We start from the raw sequence: 18619 nt of genomic DNA on the forward strand, positions 1-18619 counted from the left end.
TGTTGCTAGGCAGAAGGGGGAGATGCTGTTTACTTCTGCATCTCCCCGTGAGACGATCACGGGTATCCCCGCGGCGATCGAGTCCGCGGAACCCACAACCGGTGTTGTGGGAGTCCTGACTGGCGCGTGCCCATGATGGCACGGCGGCATCCTTAAAGGGACGTACCTGTACGCCCATATGCCTGTCCGTGCCATTCTGCATCGTCGTGCGCCGCTCTGGAAGTGATTAAAATATAAATTCAGTAAACCTGTTACACAGTTGTATTAAAGTGATGATGGATTTTTTTTACATTAAAATAACAAACCTGTCACACATACTTGCTCTGCGCAGAGCAACACTGATCCTCCTCTTCTCAGGTCTCCCGCTGGCGCTTCTGGCCCTTTCCTCCTGCTGAGTGCCCCCAGAGCAAGCAGCTTGCTCTGGGGGCACCCAGGCAGGTTTGCTCCTGAGCCACTGCTGTGTCCATTCACATGCAGAGGCTCAGCCCCACCCCTCTCTCACTCCTCATTGGCTTACTGGCTGTGATTGACAGCAGTGGAAGCCATTGGCCAATGAGGAGGGAGAGTCCTGAATGAATAAAGGTAAAAACCTTGAGCCTTTAGGACCACTTTTAATGTGTTACTTTTATATCTGCCTGAAACTCAGTTTGAATGTTATGCATCAGGATTTGAATATATTTTAAGTATTTGGGTTATGTTATGCAGCCAGGTGTGATGTGAATTTTGCTTGGTGGTATTTTTAACCTTTTATTTTGTTTTTTACAATAATTTTCTTGCACTGTATATATATTTTTTTTTTTAGGACTGGCAGCCACCATTTGCTTGCGATGTCAAGAGTTTCAGCTTCACCCCTCGAGTGCAGCGACTCAATGAGCTGGAGGTACGGTACTTGTCGGAGTCTAGAGGTGGAATATTGTATGAGAGAGATACCTGGCTTGTGACAAACTCATTTGCATATTTGCTGGCTGGCAGATGCGTTGCAGGATGCAGCCAGCTTAACCTCTTGACGGTTTCACCCCCTTTTATGACGGGCATTTTTTGATATTCAGCACTGCGCTACTTTAACTGTCAATTGCTTGGTCATGTACGCCAATTAAATTGATATCATTTTTATCACCCAAATAGAGCTTTCTTTTTGGTTGTATTTATTCACCACTGGGATTTCTATGTTTTTTTTTGCTATATAAATTGAAAAATACAGACAATTTAAAAAAAATTAAAATAAAGTTTTTATTAGTTTCTGTAAAAATTTTGGAAACAAATAATCTTTCTTCATAAATTTAGGCCAAAATGTATTCTGCTACTTCTTTATTTATTTATTTATTTTTGCAAAAAATAACTCAAATCAGTGCTTATTTCATCTGTAGGAACGTTTATAGAGTCCACAAAATATGGTATCAATACTTGAAAATTGATCAATCCTGATGTACTGAGGTCTGATGACCTATCTCTCACTTTTTTGAAGCCCTAAAATGGCAGGACAGTAAGAATACCCCCCAAATGACTGGTTATTGGAAAGTAGACAGTCAAAGGTATTTAGTAAGAGACATGTAGAGTGTTTTGAAGTTGTAATTATTTTTTCACAATTTTTTTTAAAAAAAAATTGCATTACCAGTGCAGTACAGCATATGACTGGTGTGGCAGTGATCAGGGATACTGACTGGTGACAGTATGTTCAAACATTCCCCCCCCCCCCCCCTTTTTTTTTTTTTTTTTTTTTTTTTTTTTTTTTGCCACAGCTATTACATGGTACAGGTGCTGTAATTGGCCCAGGTACCATGTGATCACTGGTGACCAATGACACATCATAGACAGTAGTAATTAATGATCTCATGAGTGGATTCCCCAGTGGGCTGATGGGGGGGGGGGGGACAGAGGGAAGTGATCTCCCCCGCTGCACCTTTGTGTTCTGATAAGGGGACGCCAACATCCCATGTCCCGCTAGCCCCCCCCTCCCCCCCCCAACACAACAGATCATATTGATCTTCCCCCTATCTGTCCTTAACTAATTGAAAAGGTTTTGGCTGGGCTTATTTTTTCATATAGGTGTGGGTAAATTTTTTTTTTTTACTTATTTTCTTGTTAACTGTAATACAATTACACTTTGAACATATTAGTTAATGTTTTTTATCTTACCAAAGGTACAAATAAAATTGTTATTGTTTGCTAGGCAATAACCCGTGTGAAGCTTGACTTTTTGGATCAGCTGGCAAAGTTCTGGGAGTTACAAGGCTCCGCGTTGAGAATCCCAGTAGTGGATCGCAAGCTCTTGGATGTCTATGCATTGAGTAAGGTATGTCATTCTTTACATAAACACTGCTTTTCAGGAATGGATGTCAGTGATGGAATATTGTGGATGTGACCTCTGGTCAGCGGGTGCCAGTTATTTGTATTATTACGCTGCCTGATGGAGGTTGCTGGAAGAACACTGCCTTAAAACACTATTTTGTAAGTGAGGCCTTCACTTACTTTTCTGAAATTTACACAGTTGTAGTGATTTCTGTTTAGAGCCAACAACTCCTGTCTTCTGGAATTCTTTAACCGATTGCCGGTGTTGCATCTATGTTGTACAATATTTGCACAGCCATCAAATGCATATTTCCAGAAATAAAAATACACTTACGTTGAGTAAATAAATACATAACATTTCAATATTTAAAATTGCGCAGTTCTGTGAAATAGAGACAAACTACCTTACCCAAAATTGTCCGTAGACGAGGCTTTGAAAAGCCTGTACAAGTTACCAGTTTAGAGTCAAACATGAGCTATGGCATTAGAATTATTGTTCTCACTCCGACATTTGTGGTAATATCGACATGTGGTGCAATCACGGTTTACATATGTGTGTCAGACCCATGTGCATGTTTGCATTTAAAGAATTTTTATAGACTTTTTTTTTTTTTTTGTTTTTTTGTTTTTTTTTTTTGTTTTGTTTCTGTAACAAGAAACCACTTTTATTATTTTCACTGGTTACTGGGCTTTATAAGGTTTCTGCAAGGGCAGCTGCTGGGAGGTCAGTTCATTTTGACGTAAACACACCCTTAGCACTACATATGCCAAGATCCCTTTCCCTACACACAGCATGTAGGGAATTTCAGAGCTGAAAAGGTAAGTTGTCGGCCCAAGGAAATTTTGAACACACTGGATTTCTGGCAGATCAACGGGTATTTCTCTGTACTTGCAACTTTAAAATATGGTGAGAGATGTAGTAGATACAGTATCTCACAAAAGTGAGTACACCCCTTACATTTTTGTAAATATTTTATTATATCTTTTCATGTGACAACACTGAAGAAATTAGATTTTGCTACAATGTAAAGTAGTGAGTGTACAGCTTGTATAACAGTGTAAATTTGCTGTCCCCTCAAAATAACTCAACACACAGCCATTAATGTCTAAACCGCTGTCAACAAAAGTGAGTACACCCCTAAATGAAAATGTCCAAATTGGGCCCAAAGTGTCGATATTTTGTGTGGCCGCCATTATTTTCCAGCACTGCTTAACCCTCTTGGGCATGGAGTTCACCTGAGCTTCACCGGTTGCCACTGGAGTCCTCTTCCACTCCTCCATGAAAACATCACAGAGCTGGTGGATGTTAGAGATCTTGCGCTCCTCCACCTTCCGTTTTTAATGATGCCCCACTGATGCTCAATAAGGTTTAGGTCTGGAGACATGCTTGGCCAGTCCATCACCTTTACCCTCAGCTTCTTTAGCAAGGCAGTGGTTGTCTAGGAGGTGTGTTTGGGTCGTTATCAGGTTGGAATACTGCCCTGCAGCCCAGTCTCCGAAGGGAGGGGATCATTCTCTGCTTCAGTATGTCACAGTACATGGCATTCATGGTTCCCTCAATGCACTATAACTATCCAGTGCCAGCAGCGCTCATGCAGCCCCAGACCATGACACTCCCACCACCATGCTTGACTGTAGGCAAAACACACTTGTCTTTGTACTCCTCACCTAGTTGCCGCCACACACGCTTGACACCATCTGAACCAAATAAGTTTTATCTTGGTCTCATCAGACCACAGGACATGGTTCCAGTAATCCATGTTTGCGGGCTTTCTTGTGTATCATCTTTAGAAGAGGCTTCCTTCTGGGACAAAAGCCATGCAGACCAATTTGATGCAGTGTGCTGCGTATGGTCTGAGCACTGATAGGCTGACCACCCCTTCGACCTCTGCAGCAATGCTGGCAGCACTCGTACATCTATTTCCAAAAGACAACCTCTGGATATGACGCTGAGCCCGTGCACTCACCTTCTTTGGTCGCTAATGGAGAGGCCTGTTCTGAGTGGAACCTGTCCTGTTAAACCACTGTATGGTCTTGGTCACTGTGCTGCAGCTAAGTTTCAGGGTCTTTGTAATTTTCTTATAGCCTAGGCCATCTTTATGTAGAGCAACAATTATTTTTTTCAGATCTTTAGAGAGTTCTTTACCATGAGTTGCCATGTTGATCTTCCAGTGACTAGTATGGGAGAGTGAGATCGATAACACCAAATGTAACAAAGGAGGATGTTGGGATTTTTTTAGGTGCAAAAATAATATCAAATATATTTATTAAAAAGATTGTTTATTTTTAATAAAAAATGTAAAAAAAAATAAAAAAAAACACAAAGCAATTGGGATGTACAGTATATCACAATATTATCAGGACAGCACTGTATGATGGATATCCCAACATGTTTCACCCATAAGTCGGGCTTCTTCAGGGGAGGCTGTCCAGTTTGAAGTACAAGCCTTCTAACATAAAAACCAAACAGAAAAAATGCAAAATCCATAAATATGTTGACTAATTTATAGTTTTTATATTGTATATGTTGCATCATATTATATAAACTCAGTCACATAATGATTTATATGCACATGCATCTCAATTTTCAGGGCGATGCTTCTTACCTATATAGCCCAAAATGGTTCCAAATGCAGCCTCTCTCTCTAAACAGCATATCTCAAGGGGCTCCAGCAGCATCTAATAGCTGGAGCTAGCGGCCTTTTATACCCCCCCCCCCCATCTGGTCTGAGGGACCGGAAGCGGACATGTAAGCCGCATCGGTCACATCATTCCACACCAGCCAATGCTGGGTTCTAAGACTCGGATGTGAAGACAGAGGGAGTGGTTCCCTCCAGTGGTGGAATAAAGGAATTCACCCTTGTGAAATACAGGGAGAAATCCATAGGGGGAAAAGGAGTGATACGAAGGGCACAATAGTGGCATAGTAAATCGGGTACCCTGACTGACAGGCAATGACACCCTGGGCATCCATGTGGCCACCATATTACACAAAATGGACCAAGGCATACTTGAAATATGAGTTTTTAACAAGTATTCAATTCTATAAACAAATATAAAGTTTTATATATAAAAATATATGAATTTGTGAAATAATTAATGTGGTTATTATTTAATCATAAACAGATTTAAAATAAAGGAGGGTGGGCAAGGATGTAGAAACCCATATTATTATGATGAGGAGGGGGAAGGGAAAGGATCCTGACACTTATGATTTTGCATTTTTTCTGTTTGTTTTTTATGTTAGAAGGCTACTTCAAAACTGGACAGCCTCCCCTGAAGAAGCTCAACTTCTGGGTGAAACATGTTGGGATAGCCATCATACAGGGCTGTCCTGATAATATTGTGATATACTGTACATACCAATTGCTTTGTGTTTTAAAAAATTTGTCTTTCAAAATAAAAAATTATCTTTTTAATATATTTGATATTATTTTTGCACCTAAAAAAATCCCAACAACCTCCTTGGTCCATATACTTAATATAGGGTTGTGGTGCTAAAACAAAGTTGAAGTGTCCACGATCAAAAAAACTTTTCACCAAATGTAACACCCCTGCTCCCCATTCACACCTGAGACCTTGTAACACTAATGAGTCACATGACACCGGGGAGGGAAAATGGCTAATTGGACCCAATTTGGGCATTTTCACTTAGGGGTGCACTCACTTTTGTTGCCAGCGGTTTAGACATTAATGTGCGTTGTTATTTTGAGGGGACAGCAAATTTACACTCTATTACAAGCTGTACACTACTTTACATTGTAGCAAAGTGTCATTTCTTCAGTGTTGTCACATGAAAGGATAGAATAAACTATTTACAAAAATGTGAGGGGTGTACTCCATTTTTGTGAGATACTGTGTGTTTTTTTTTTTTCTTTGTTCCAACAGCCCCCCCAAACCATACGCTTCAAAGAACAGGAATCTATAAATTTTTAATGTTTTTTTTAATTAATTTTAGCATTTTACAGTTTGTAACCATTTGCTTTTACCTTCTCTTTTAGGTGGTTTCTAGTGAAGGAGGCTTCGAGGTCGTCAGCAAAGAGAAGAAATGGTCAAAAGTTGGTAGCCGTCTAGGGTACATGCCAGGCAAGGGCACAGGATCTCTTCTGAAGACCCACTATGAGCGTATTTTGTACCCATATGAGCTCTTCCAGTCTGGGATCAGCCTCATGGTAAGATCATTTCTCTTGATAAGCATGTTCTGCAGTAAAATAACAGCTAAGATGGGTGTAGTTTGTCTTGTGAGAAGTCATATACAAAATATCACCCTTTATTTTTTGAAGAACTACAGGGCTCAGCAGGAATCATTTGACTTTGCATTTTTTTTAGCTTGTGCAGAGTAGTAGGAAATCTACAGATTGTACGAAAACACTTCGAAGCGTCGTAAGGTTTTCTTTCTAATTTCTGAACAACCAGGGCATCCAGAAGCCTAATCTGAAGGCAGAGGAGAAAGTGGAGGTGACGGAGCCCTGTGAAGACTCCAAAGAATCTGCAGGAAGTGAGAAAATCAATATTCCTCTGAAGAGATCTCGGCGGATAAAGTCAGAGGTGTTTAGGGTTTTTAGTATTTGTTATTTTATTACCTGTATCCATCTCCTTTGCTTCTTGCAGTCTCGCCTAGAAAGCAGGTAAACCCCAGAGTAGGAGAGAGTTAATACCCATGTCAGGTTGCTGTCCCTGAATGCTGGAGAGATTCTTTCACTTCCTGTCCTAAAGTGACAACAGGAAATGGGAGAAAATCTCACCAAAGTGAATGGAATTTTTATGCTAGAGATTTGTCACAAGAACAGTTGTCATCGTTTTTTGGATTTTTCCTCATCTCTTGCTTCTTTGAGAACTCTAATGAGAAGCTAAAATGTATTCTTATGTTTTGCCTTCTCTGGTTCCTCCCTCCCCTCTCATCAGCATGCTAATTAAAGTGTAACTGCACTGTATCGGAGCACAAACCAAAAATGCTGTATAATTCATTTTTAATATTCAGAGAAAACTCCTCCATCCATCCATCCATCCATCTATCCATCCATGGCTCCATTCTTTATTTTGCTGAAAAATTTTACAAACACACCCTAGCATTTCTGGCAGAGGACATCTTGAGTAAGGGCAGATGATTCATGTAGAATTTACTTCCTGGAATCCACCTTTTCTTAGCTCAGGCATGGGCTGAGCTGAGAACACCCCCCTCCTGAAGACTCCTGGGATGTATGACCTCATTTGCCTAGGCATGGAAACCAGGCAGTAACTGAAGAAATGCAAAAATTTAAGTTTAAAACAAGTAAATATGATATACTTTCATATCTAGTTACTAACGCTAGCAGCATAAGGATTAGAACTAAAAACACATTGAGGTTTCCCCATGGGGTTTTTTTTTGCAGAAAAAGTAAGTCAAAAAGAGATTTTTCATAAAAATAGATTTTATTGTCAAAAAACTTTGAACATGGGTTACACAGTACACAAATTTAAAACATGAGCTCCGGTTTACATGATACGAGACAACTTGGATTGGATAGCAGATTGAACAGTAAATAGTATCATAAAAAGTTTTTGTTATGGGGAATATGCATCAAAATATGCTACCCACAAAATTGGTTATGGTTATACTGTTCGATGCTGGGGTTTTTTCCAGCATCGGGATGTGCAGCCTTATCAGACTCTTGATAGGTGTCATTCTATGCTAAAGGATTAGAAATAGGCCATCAAGATAAGAACTCACCGCAAACCATAGGCTAACCATGCCAGGGTTACACCTCCTGCTAGCAAAAGACCAGGTGCAGGCTCTGCAAGTGCATAGAGCAAAAACTAGCTATGATTAAGCACCCATTTGTGGTGTGCAACATGTAAGTCTTTCCTTGTCCTGTTCCTCTGGGACTGATGTGATTGTGACTATTTGGATTTTATCTGACTTCAATAAAGGTGTCTTAATGGAGTGCGGCCGTCCAGCCACTTTTTACTCTTAGAAATAGTCCATGTTTGAGCGTAAGGACTGCTTTAAATTTTTCATTGCGTACCTTATTTAAGGCCCAGTGATGTAATCACTGGATCTCTGTGTTTCTCTATGCAATGCGTTCAGGTCATAGCTGATGGGAGGCTCTAGCAGGATGCTATAGATATCGTTTCTCTCAATAGCTCTTAGACCTGATGCAAGCAATAACCTGGTTCTTCAGAGGAGCTATACAGATATCAAAATTACTTAATTGTTGGATGTCAGTGTGGAGGATATGGAGTTCTTGGGCAGATTGTATTTATATTTGCATGCAGACCACCATAGGTAAAGCCCATGAACAAGTTAAATGATGTTGGACATCCTCCAGCCAGAAAATCAGGTGGACACTATGGGGTGATTTACTAAAACTGAGTGCAAACTCTGGGTAGCTGTACATAGTAACCAATCTGCTTCTAAATTCAGCTTGTTCAATTAAGCTTTGACAATAAAACCTGGAAGCTGTTTTTTTATTTTTATTTTTTATTTTTTGCAGAGATGCACCAGGTCGTAATAAATCAACCCCCCATTGGACTTTCTGTAACTTCTAATTCTTACTGTGAAGTGAAATCAGAGTAGGCAATTTCAGTAGTGGAGAGGAGCCTGCACATCTATGCAAGACTGAATGTAAAGCTGGGGTTCAGTTTTAAAATTTTGGATTTCCCTCTTACTTGTGGCTTGGTGAATTATAGTCCCCAAAACCATGATCACAATACTTGATGATCGGTTTTGCTTTTCCTAATCCATTTACAACTACAAAAAAATAGTATGCCTTTACTTTACACATGAAGAAGTAAGAGTTACCCCCCCTGTAGGTTGTACTGTACCCCTGCAATAGGCACTGCTTGGTCAGTGCTTACTTTCTGTCTGTTAAACATAGACACTAAAGCCCAATTCACACTGATGCTCCCACTTTGAGAGCACATGTCGCATCACAAGTCACACCCCATTAAGTGCAATGGAACCTTTCTAACAGGAGTGACTTGAGTAGCTCTGACTTGGATAAAGGTTCCTGCACTACTTTTGGCTTTGACTTCGTGCTGGGATGTTGGCTTCAAAGCCGTGTGAACTGGGCTTAAGGGGGAGATTTACTAAGACTGGCCTAACACTATACATATTTCTTTTAGATTTACCTTCAACTATGTAGTACAAGGGCCTGCATTTGGTGCAGCTGTACATAGTAACCAATCAGCTTCTAACTTCAGCTTGTTCAATTAAGCTTTGACAACAAGGCCGGGTTCACACTGGTACGACAGATGCTCTGACATTGGGAGCTCATGTCGCATGACGTGTGAAAATCAATGTTTCCCTATGGGAGCCGTCTTAACTGGTCCGACACAAGTCGTTCCCACTTTGAAAATGCTCCCTGCACAACTTTGGTCTGACTTTGATCCTACTTCAGCCCGTTGGCTATCATTGAAGTCGGATCGCTGTCTTGCATGATCCGACTTTGGCATGCACTCCACGCCAAAATTTAAATTGAAAAAACTGATCCCCACCCTCTTTCCTGACTGGCCGGGCTGTGTTCTTGTATAAGGGTCTGGTATGGATTTTGGGGGGACCCCCATGCCGTTTTTTCTGCGTAGTGGGTTCACCTTAAAATCCATACCAGACCCAAGGGCCTGGTATGCTCCTGGAGTTCCCCCTCAAGATTCATACCAAACACAGTGCATGGTATTGGCGGGGATCCAAGTCTGATGCCTGTTCATTGAAAGTCGGACATATGTAGGCTTCAAGTCACAGAGCAAAGTCGGATCCAAAGTAGGACAAGTGTCATGTCGCACCAGTGTGAACCTGGCCTAAGCCCTCGTTCACACTGAACGCTGGTTTTAAATCATGCGAGTTCCACTGGCATGATTTCAAACCTGCATTTCAGTGCGTGTTCAGGGGTGATTTGAAAGACATCTGCGTGGATTCATGCACTGATGTCTATTGAAATTGCCCCTGAAGTCGCCAAAAGTAGTGTAAGAACTACTTTTGGCAATCGGCGGTGCCAAAAAGTCGGCATGGCACTGTCCCGTTGCCGGCAATAGGCTGCGATTTGGCATCTGGTTTGATATGTCACATCGCACGACAAATTGTGCTGATGTGAACGGGGGCTTAAACCTAGAAGCTGATTGGTTACTATGCACAGATTCTGTGTGCCAGTTGTAGTAGATCTCCCCCCAAGTATCTTCCAGGTCCAGTTCTTGATTTGCATACTCTTAATTATAGGAAACAAAAATTGTAAGAAATGTGGGGTAGCCATTGCTGGCTTCCTCCTGAATGTGGTAGCTGCCTGGCTGTCTCTGGCATGAATGATGCAGTAATTTGGAGCAACTATGCAGCCAGTGAAACTTGAACTGGTTTAGCAAAAGTTAGCATAGCGGCAAGGTAATCCAGCATTTTTAAAAAGTGGCGTCGTAGCAGTAGGGTCAGTCTCTTAGGACAAGTTTTCAACATTTACAAAAAAAAAAAAGAGGCTGCTACCCTTAAAATGCAGTAGAATCTGTCTTCCAGTTCTAGTATTGCCAATGGGGTATGTTTCCTGTGTGAAGTGTGCCAGATAGCCAACAGGCTCCATACTGTCAAAATAACAACCAGTCCAAGAACTCCAAAGTCGTTTTTTGCTCAATTGCACAATAGTTTTCCAGGATCCCCCCCACTCTTCATCAGATGCATGTAAAACTAACAGGCTAGGGAAGTTCAATTAAAGCCTAACTATTTAAAGTAAATCCAAAGATAGGCTATAAATAACAGCTGAGGACAGGAAACCACAAAGCTGCTACAGTACAAGATCCATCTCTTCTAATTCATGTTAATTTAGAAAAGCACCGAGAATTTTCTATGCTTTTCTGACGTTTACACAGCTCTGCTACATAGATCAACCCTGCCTGGAATGGGAGGAGACCCGAAATTTCCTTGTAGCAATCAAGTAGAATTTACAGGGCTTGTCCCTCCCTCAGTTTGACAAACTCCTCCTCTTATCAGTATGTCCCTAATTCTAGCACAGCTGAATGGCTCCTTATTTGGCTTCTCACAGTATGACTTTTTTTTGGAGGGGGGGATTTGCAAGAGGCTGTTTAGCAAGTCAGATTTAGGCACTTATGCATTTTTTTTTTTTTAACACATTACCCCTTTTAATGAATTTTGTGTGTGTTTTTTTATTTTTATTTATTTATTTATTTATTTATTTATTTTAATTTGTACATGTTCTGTTTTTAGCAGGAGATGGTGGAGAACAGAAAAAGCACAGAAGTAAAGAAGCTGCATGTGCTCGGAGCACCCAGGGTGATTGGTGTCAGTGATAGCGTTAAAGACAGAGCTGGTGAGAAACTATAAAAGCTGTTGTTATCCAAATATTTATGATCTGAAGTTATATTTCAGGATATTTTCTGGCAATTCCACAGGTATAATTACGATATCAAGAATATTATTGACTGAGATTTCCAACATCTGTGGCTGTGTGATTTTCTTTTACAGATGAAATGTTCAAGAAAAAGGGCTCAAAGTTGGAATTGTTTGGGATGCAAATGAGAAAGAAGAAAGGAGCCTTATCAGTTAATTTCGTAAGTGAGATAAAAATTCATATTATCCACATCTGCTTCATTTGTAATGAACATAAGAGAGTCTAGACCAGCCATTTTCAGGGTTCCTCCAGAGGTTTCTAGGGGTTCTTTGAGCTTTTGCTGACTGACATCCTATTTGATGCTGTCTGCATAGTTCTGGGACCAAAACCACTTGACCTAGCCAGTTACATAATACCAATTATGTTTTGTAGCAGTTTGTAGGGGTGACAATTAGACACATTTCTCATACTGGCCATCAATATAGGGGGCATTTTTACCACTGACCTCCAATGAATTGGTGTGAGCAGTGATTATACAAGGCCTGCAAGTGATCTCAAGGGCTTCCATGAAGTAAAAAAAAAAGTTGAGGAAATCTGATTAGATCTGGGAGCTTCAGATTCAGGCCTAGACTCCTGAAAATGCTTCTCCAGAAGTTAAAGCTGAACTCTGGAGAGGAAAGACATTAACCCTTGCATTGGCTCCTCCCCACCCACTTCAAGAATTAGCTGCTCATTCACCCAGGGGATGATGAGTAATGTGACATACTTGCCTTAACCCTCGTTGCTGCAGGCTTCCTCCTTTTTCCTGTAACTGGTCCCCCAAAGTCTCTTCCTTTCAATGCTCAGCTGCTCACACCTTCCTGACATCATCCCGTACATAGCACCAGCATTCCTGCATTATATGGGAGGATGTAGAGGGCCCATGAAGCATTGGAAAGAGGAGGTGGTTGCTGGGGGAGTAGGGAATAAGGCAAGTTATTCATAATCTCTGTTGTATTGTATTGTAAAGTCTTTGTTTGTTATTTTTATAGAAAAAAAAAACATGTTACACTTGTCCAGTTGGTTTTGCACAGAGCAGCCCAGATCCTCCTCTTCTCGTGTCCTCCTTCGGTGCTCTTGGCCCCTCTCTCCTGTCCAGTGCCCCCACAGCAAGCAACTTGCTATGGAGGCAGCCGAGTCACATCTCCCTGTGTCCATTCAGACACAGAGCCGCGTCCCGACCTTGCCCCCTCTATCTCCTGATTGGCTGACTGACTTTGACAGCAGCAGGAGCCAATGGCACCGCTGCTGTGTTTCAGCCAATCAGGAGGGAGAGTCTCCCACAGCTGAGACACTCGTGGACATCACTGGACAGAGAATGGGGCTCAGGTAAGTATTGGGGGGGGGGAGGCTGCTACACACAGTTTTTTTTTTTTTTTTTTTTTATCTGAATGCATTCAGATAAAAAACCTTCTGACTTTACAACCCCTTTAACTTTAGTCACTTTCAAAAGAGACTGTTCAGTAATTCAATGTTTTAAGCTCAGGGATGCTAAAGGCTGTTGGATACCTGAGCCCCTATCCCAAAGCAATCTGTTAAATAGCCCGAGCTGCCCTGCTAAGGGAATGTTAATCTATGCACCATTATAGAAATAGGCATTTGCAGCAGTGTAAACTTCTAGGTTCAAGACCACCCATTCACCGCTTTGTCGGCCAGTCACCACACCCACCGTAAACTGGGTTATTGTCAACCAGCCCTCCAAACCCTCTGTGCCCATTTAGCTATGCAGTGACACTGTCCCGTCACTGTATCCATTGGAAAATACTAACTGCTCCACTGCTCCTCCTCCCACTTTAGCATCATAAGAATGACAGGAAGAAGAGGTAGAAAAGGCTGTACGGGCACGTGACCTGAGATAGTAATTTTAAAACAAAACAATTTAGCAGTGTTTCTAAAAAATAAATCCTGGATTGCAGAATAGCATTAGTAAAGAGTACCTTTTGGGCCTCGTTCACACCATACATGCAGAAAAACTGATGGAAAAAAAAATCAGAATTCACTTGCAGAGACATGTTTACATCGGTTTTCATGCGCATTTCAGTGAGTTTTTTTTTACTTGTTGCAGATTCCTGCGCAGAAAAAAAATCTGCATGTGATACTAGTGCTGTGGTGTGAATAGGGCACATAGAGAACAATTATTTTCCTTGTGCCCTTGCAGAACGTGTGCAGACAAATCACATCTATGCAGGTAGTATGAATGAGGCCCAAGTGTCACTGGTCTAGATTTGCAGCTCCCATACCTCATAAACTGCATTATACAGAGCTAACACAATGGTATGTCATTGTATGTTCTTAAGTATATTGTAAGAAATTGCTGTGTAGCCCCTGCATGTTGAGAACAGTTTTTGGTGGTTGTTACAGGTGGATCTGTATATTTGCTTGTTCTGTGGCCGTGGAGACTGTGAAGAGAGACTTCTCCTCTGTGATGGCTGTGATGACAGTTACCATACCTTCTGCCTCATTCCTCCTCTCCCAGAAGTGCCCAAAGGTGACTGGAGGTGTCCAAAATGCATTGCTGAGGTAATAACGCTATATCATTCACAGAAATGTAAGTAGTGCCTCGTGAGGGGTTCTGCCTCCTATACCTCTTAAAGCTACAGAGTGAATCAAATCTTACTTGTTTGAGCTGGGCTTATTGAGACGCAGGTTGATCTTTCAACTAAAATAATAAGATGCCCATACTTCGATTATGAGTCTGTTTGGCCAGATACTCTCTGCTTTTAGATGTTTGCATCTGTTACTTTGGCTATTCAGGCTAGAGGGACAGTGTCTGTCAAATGCTACTCTAATTACCAGAAAGTGCCAGAGCTTTGACTGATCATAACAGACTGGCATTCAGGTATAGACAGGCTAGAAAAAGCCGGCATGTATTGGCAACACTAGGGGTCTGGATTTTATCAAGCATATATTATATATTAAAAATGAAGTTCTGGTATTTGAAATTTTTATATAGGTCCAACTTGGACCAATGTAAGTATGTATGTTCCATGTCTGTGGGATTCCTGTGAAAGCTGCAAATAGCTGTAGTAAGTACAGCCTACAACTCCATTAGCTTCTGGGTCCTGTGCTGAGCATCTGCCTTTCTGCTTAGTGCCTTTTACGGCGATTTTCATCTTCCACAGTGATCCCACAGGTATAGTAAATACCTACTGTACAAGCTGGACTAATGTAAAATTTACCATACCTAAACTTCAGCTTTTAAAGTGTACCTAAAGGCAATTTTTTTTCTTTTCCATCTGTGTCCCATTTGGGAGATTTCCTTTCAATTCCTGTCCCATAACCAAAACAGAAAGTGAGAGGAAATCCCTCCAAAGTGAACAGAACTAGTGCACCCATTGGAAGATTTCCTCTCTATTAGTATTCATACTAAAAAAAATGTGGGTTTTACTTTTGATGATGAACGTAACAAGGACAAATAGAGAGGGTGAATCTCCCTAACTGGGGCACAGACAGCAATAAAAATGGACAGGTGTTGTAATCCCTCCCCACTATATCCAAAACGAATAAAAAAAAAAAAAAAATTGCCTTTAGTTGCATATATAAAAAAAGTATTGAGGACTGCTTTAGTGCTCTGTGCCTCCATACTATGACCTTATCACTGTGGCAGTGCAGCTAGGTTATTCTGTTAAATGGTTGATAGGCTCCACTGCCATTTATCTTCTTGAAGCAACATTCTGAGTAATACTAGACTCTTCCATAATCTAATGTTTTTACAACGGCTTATGCAAAATAGTTTGCAGTTTGATAAAGCATAGCTGGACTTTGGGCATTTATATTACACCGACAGTTAACAAGAGCTTTACATACTGTACACACACACACACACACACACACACACACACACACACACACACACACACACACACACACACACACACACACACACACACACACACACACACACACACACACACACACACACACACACACACACACACACACACTGTAGTACCTGTAGGAAAGTGCAGGGATAACGTGCACACGCCATACAGATCGTGTCCTGGTTGGGATTTCAAATGAGGACCCAAGTCTTATCTACTAAGCTTCTGCGCTTTAAATTATCCCTCCAAATTATATAATCCCTAATGATGAACTTTTCTTCTTTGCTCCCTTTTGGTCTTTTGAATTTAGCATTTGAGGCATTTTGTTTCATCTATTTAATAAGTGCAAAAAAAGTTACAAATAAAAAAAAAACTGTCAAATTCAGAGCTGTCTTGTGTCTGCACATCCTGTGTTCTCTAAAAGACCCCCCAGCCCTTATCTTGAACTACAGAATAAGTAGCCTATATGTTGTAGAGATCTGAGAATGGGAGTGGTTGAGTAGTTTAGCAAAAGACAGCTGGGCACGACTGGCAACACTCAGTCCACAAAAAAGTTGTATGGTGTCCGCCCACAACAGAACTCAGGAATCCACAAAATATCTGACGGGCAAGTATTTCTCTGTTCTTTTAGAATCTTTAAAGGTATGAAATCTTTGAAAATGTGCATGTTGTGCAGAGATACACCACATGTATTTTTTTTTTTTCTTCCTTGAGATGCACTTCAAAGGGTAAGTTCACCTTTTAAGCGCGCGACCTTCAGAAGTTTTTACCCCCTACATGATCAGGCCATGTTTTGCTATTCCGCACTGTGCTACTTTCACTGGCAATTGCACAGTCATGCAACACTGTACAAAAATGACATTTTAAATCATTTTTTTGCACAAATAGAACTTTCTTTTGGTGGGATTTTCTTTTATTTATTTTTTTCCTTTTCATTTTTTGCTATATAAATGCTACCTGCTGTTTTATAAAATGTATCCAATCAAATTTCTGCATAAATTAAGGGCAAAATGTATTTTGCTACACATCTTTTGGTATACAAAAAATCCCAATGCGTGTATAGGAATTTGGTTTTGTGTGAAAGTTATAGTGTGTGTGCATGTGTGTGCATGTGTGAAAATTGAGCAACCCTGATGTTCCAATCGGATGTGCTGGGGTCTGGATTTCATCTTGAGAGATTATTTGAAAGCCCTTGAGCCTCACACGAGAGTGTAAGGCTTAGCAGTCGGTGAGTGTTTTCACGAAGGGGGGAGCATAAATCACGGATGGTGTGGTGAAGGAGTCACTTGTAGAAAGGAATCTGAACACTGGATATTTTTTTATGCATTTATAGAAAGACTTTCTGTAATCTGGATTCTTTTGCAAATACTGTGTGGTGGATGGACTATATTCACATTCGTTTATATTTTTCACTATATGTGTAATTTAAATGCAAATTTGGTTATTCACTGAGTGATTAACATTTATATATTTTGTTATTGATTATACAATTTATTATTTGAGATAGGATCACTGAGGGGGTGAGGACTTGTGCACTGAAAGATACACAGGTTATAGCGCCACGTGCAACTAATTAGTTCTTTGGAAGTTTATTACTATTTTTGTATGCACCTTTTTATATGTAACCCTGATGTACTGATGACGTAGCTAATTTCTTGAGCCCCTTTGAATGCCAGGACAGTACAAATATCCCCCTCCTCCCCCACCCAAATTACTCCTTTTTAGAAAGTAGAGTCTGAGGTATTTAGTAAGCAGCATAGCTATTTATTTATTTTTCATCATCTTTTGTCACGATTTGTTTGGAAAATGAAGAAATTAAACAAAATACGCTTTACACAGTTTTTTTTTTTTTTTTTTTTTTTTATATACATTCACCAGTGCAGTACAGCATCATCACATGACTGGTGTGGTGGTGATCAGGGATACTGATTGAAGGTTAAAATGTGTCGCCATAGAGATATGGTGAGGGGTGAAATCTGGTATATTTTTTTTTTTTCTATTATTTACACTTTGATGTTTACAGTAATGATTACTGTAACAGCAATGTTTTGAACTCTCATGAATGGGTTACATTCATAACAGCTGTGATTACTATTGTGTGCTGTGATTGGCTCACAGCTATCACATGTGATGTGATTGGCCCAGATACCATGTGATAGCGATGGCAATCACAAGCATCACTATAGGAAGCATAGCTGATCTGAATGAAAAAATGTGCATTTATTTTTTTATTTTTTCCCCCAGCAGCCTGCAAAGCATTGCACCCAAGATCATTGGATCCCTGGTGCAATGTTGGGCTTCTGCAGGCAATTACTCCAGCTTTCTTGCACAGGTGCTGATCGGTGCCCTTGTAGTTCATTGAGGACTACTATCTGTCTGGCATGGTGGCAAATGAAACTTGTAATTCATTAATTCACAAATTCCTGTGAATGAATGATGTGGCTGTGTTGGTGGTGCTGCACCAGTTTTAAAATGTGACAGTCAGTGTGGGTAGAGGATCCCACTGCCTGCTGTTAAAAGTGAAGGGGTGAGGGAGGTGAGTGGGGCACAAGCTGGAACATGATGCATATTTACACACTAAATATTGTTGTAACATGTTCGAGAAGGTGAACTTTTTAAGTGAAACTAAAGTGCTGTCAGGCAGACTTTCTACTTATTTATTTTGGCAAGTATACCCTGAACCACACATGGGCAGCTCAGTGTACAGCACAACTTTGTGCCAGCACAAAATAAGTCCTGTGCGCTTGCATGCATGGGAGTTGCATTATCCTGGCCTGGACTTTTAAGATTGCCAAAGGCTCTGAATCCAGAAGGAGCCTGTGAGCAAAAGAGCTGCCAGTGACAGAAAGAACGCACTGGAGAACGTTGTCTTACTAGATAAGATTGTCGTATTGTTCAATTATGCTACGTGTACTTGCACATTATGGCAAAAAGTTACTAGGGGCCCAACAATGTCTATCTGGTCTGGTAGTTTAGTTGTGCTTTAAGGCTTTTTTTTATAACTGAAAAACACTAGCAAAAGATTTTTCTTCTGTTATCTTTGTAGCATGTGGTTTTCTCCAACAGTACAGCTGCTCTTTACATCTCATCTGAGTCACAATGCTACCTGTAATAAAACATCTGGTAAAATCTAATCTCACAGGTCCAAGGAAAGGCAAAGTGAGG

The 18619-nt window shown here is 40.7% G+C and overlaps 1 protein-coding gene across 6 annotated transcripts in view; it reads left to right on the top strand.

Moving 5' to 3' along the window:
* The window catches only part of KDM5A (lysine demethylase 5A), an 86632-nt gene that overhangs the window by 12086 nt on the left and 55927 nt on the right, over nucleotides 1-18619 (top strand). For 3 of the 6 annotated variants that reach the window (XM_077468951.1, XM_077468950.1, XM_077468948.1), the window contains exons 2-8: nucleotides 803-880; nucleotides 2171-2293; nucleotides 6291-6461; nucleotides 6706-6837; nucleotides 11471-11573; nucleotides 11729-11814; nucleotides 13995-14153. In XM_077468951.1, coding sequence (XP_077325077.1) covers nucleotides 803-880; nucleotides 2171-2293; nucleotides 6291-6461; nucleotides 6706-6837; nucleotides 11471-11573; nucleotides 11729-11814; nucleotides 13995-14153 — 852 coding nt within the window. The remainder of the gene's footprint in view (nucleotides 1-802; nucleotides 881-2170; nucleotides 2294-6290; nucleotides 6462-6705; nucleotides 6838-11470; nucleotides 11574-11728; nucleotides 11815-13994; nucleotides 14154-18619) is intronic. The other 3 variants (XM_077468949.1, XM_077468953.1, XM_077468954.1) reach the window with 3 other exon arrangements.

The sequence above is a fragment of the Lithobates pipiens genome, unplaced genomic scaffold, assembly GCF_037356315.1.
Source record: "Lithobates pipiens isolate NorthernLeopardFrog02 unplaced genomic scaffold, aLitPip1_a1.2 Scaffold_8, whole genome shotgun sequence".
NCBI lineage: Eukaryota > Metazoa > Chordata > Amphibia > Anura > Ranidae > Lithobates > Lithobates pipiens.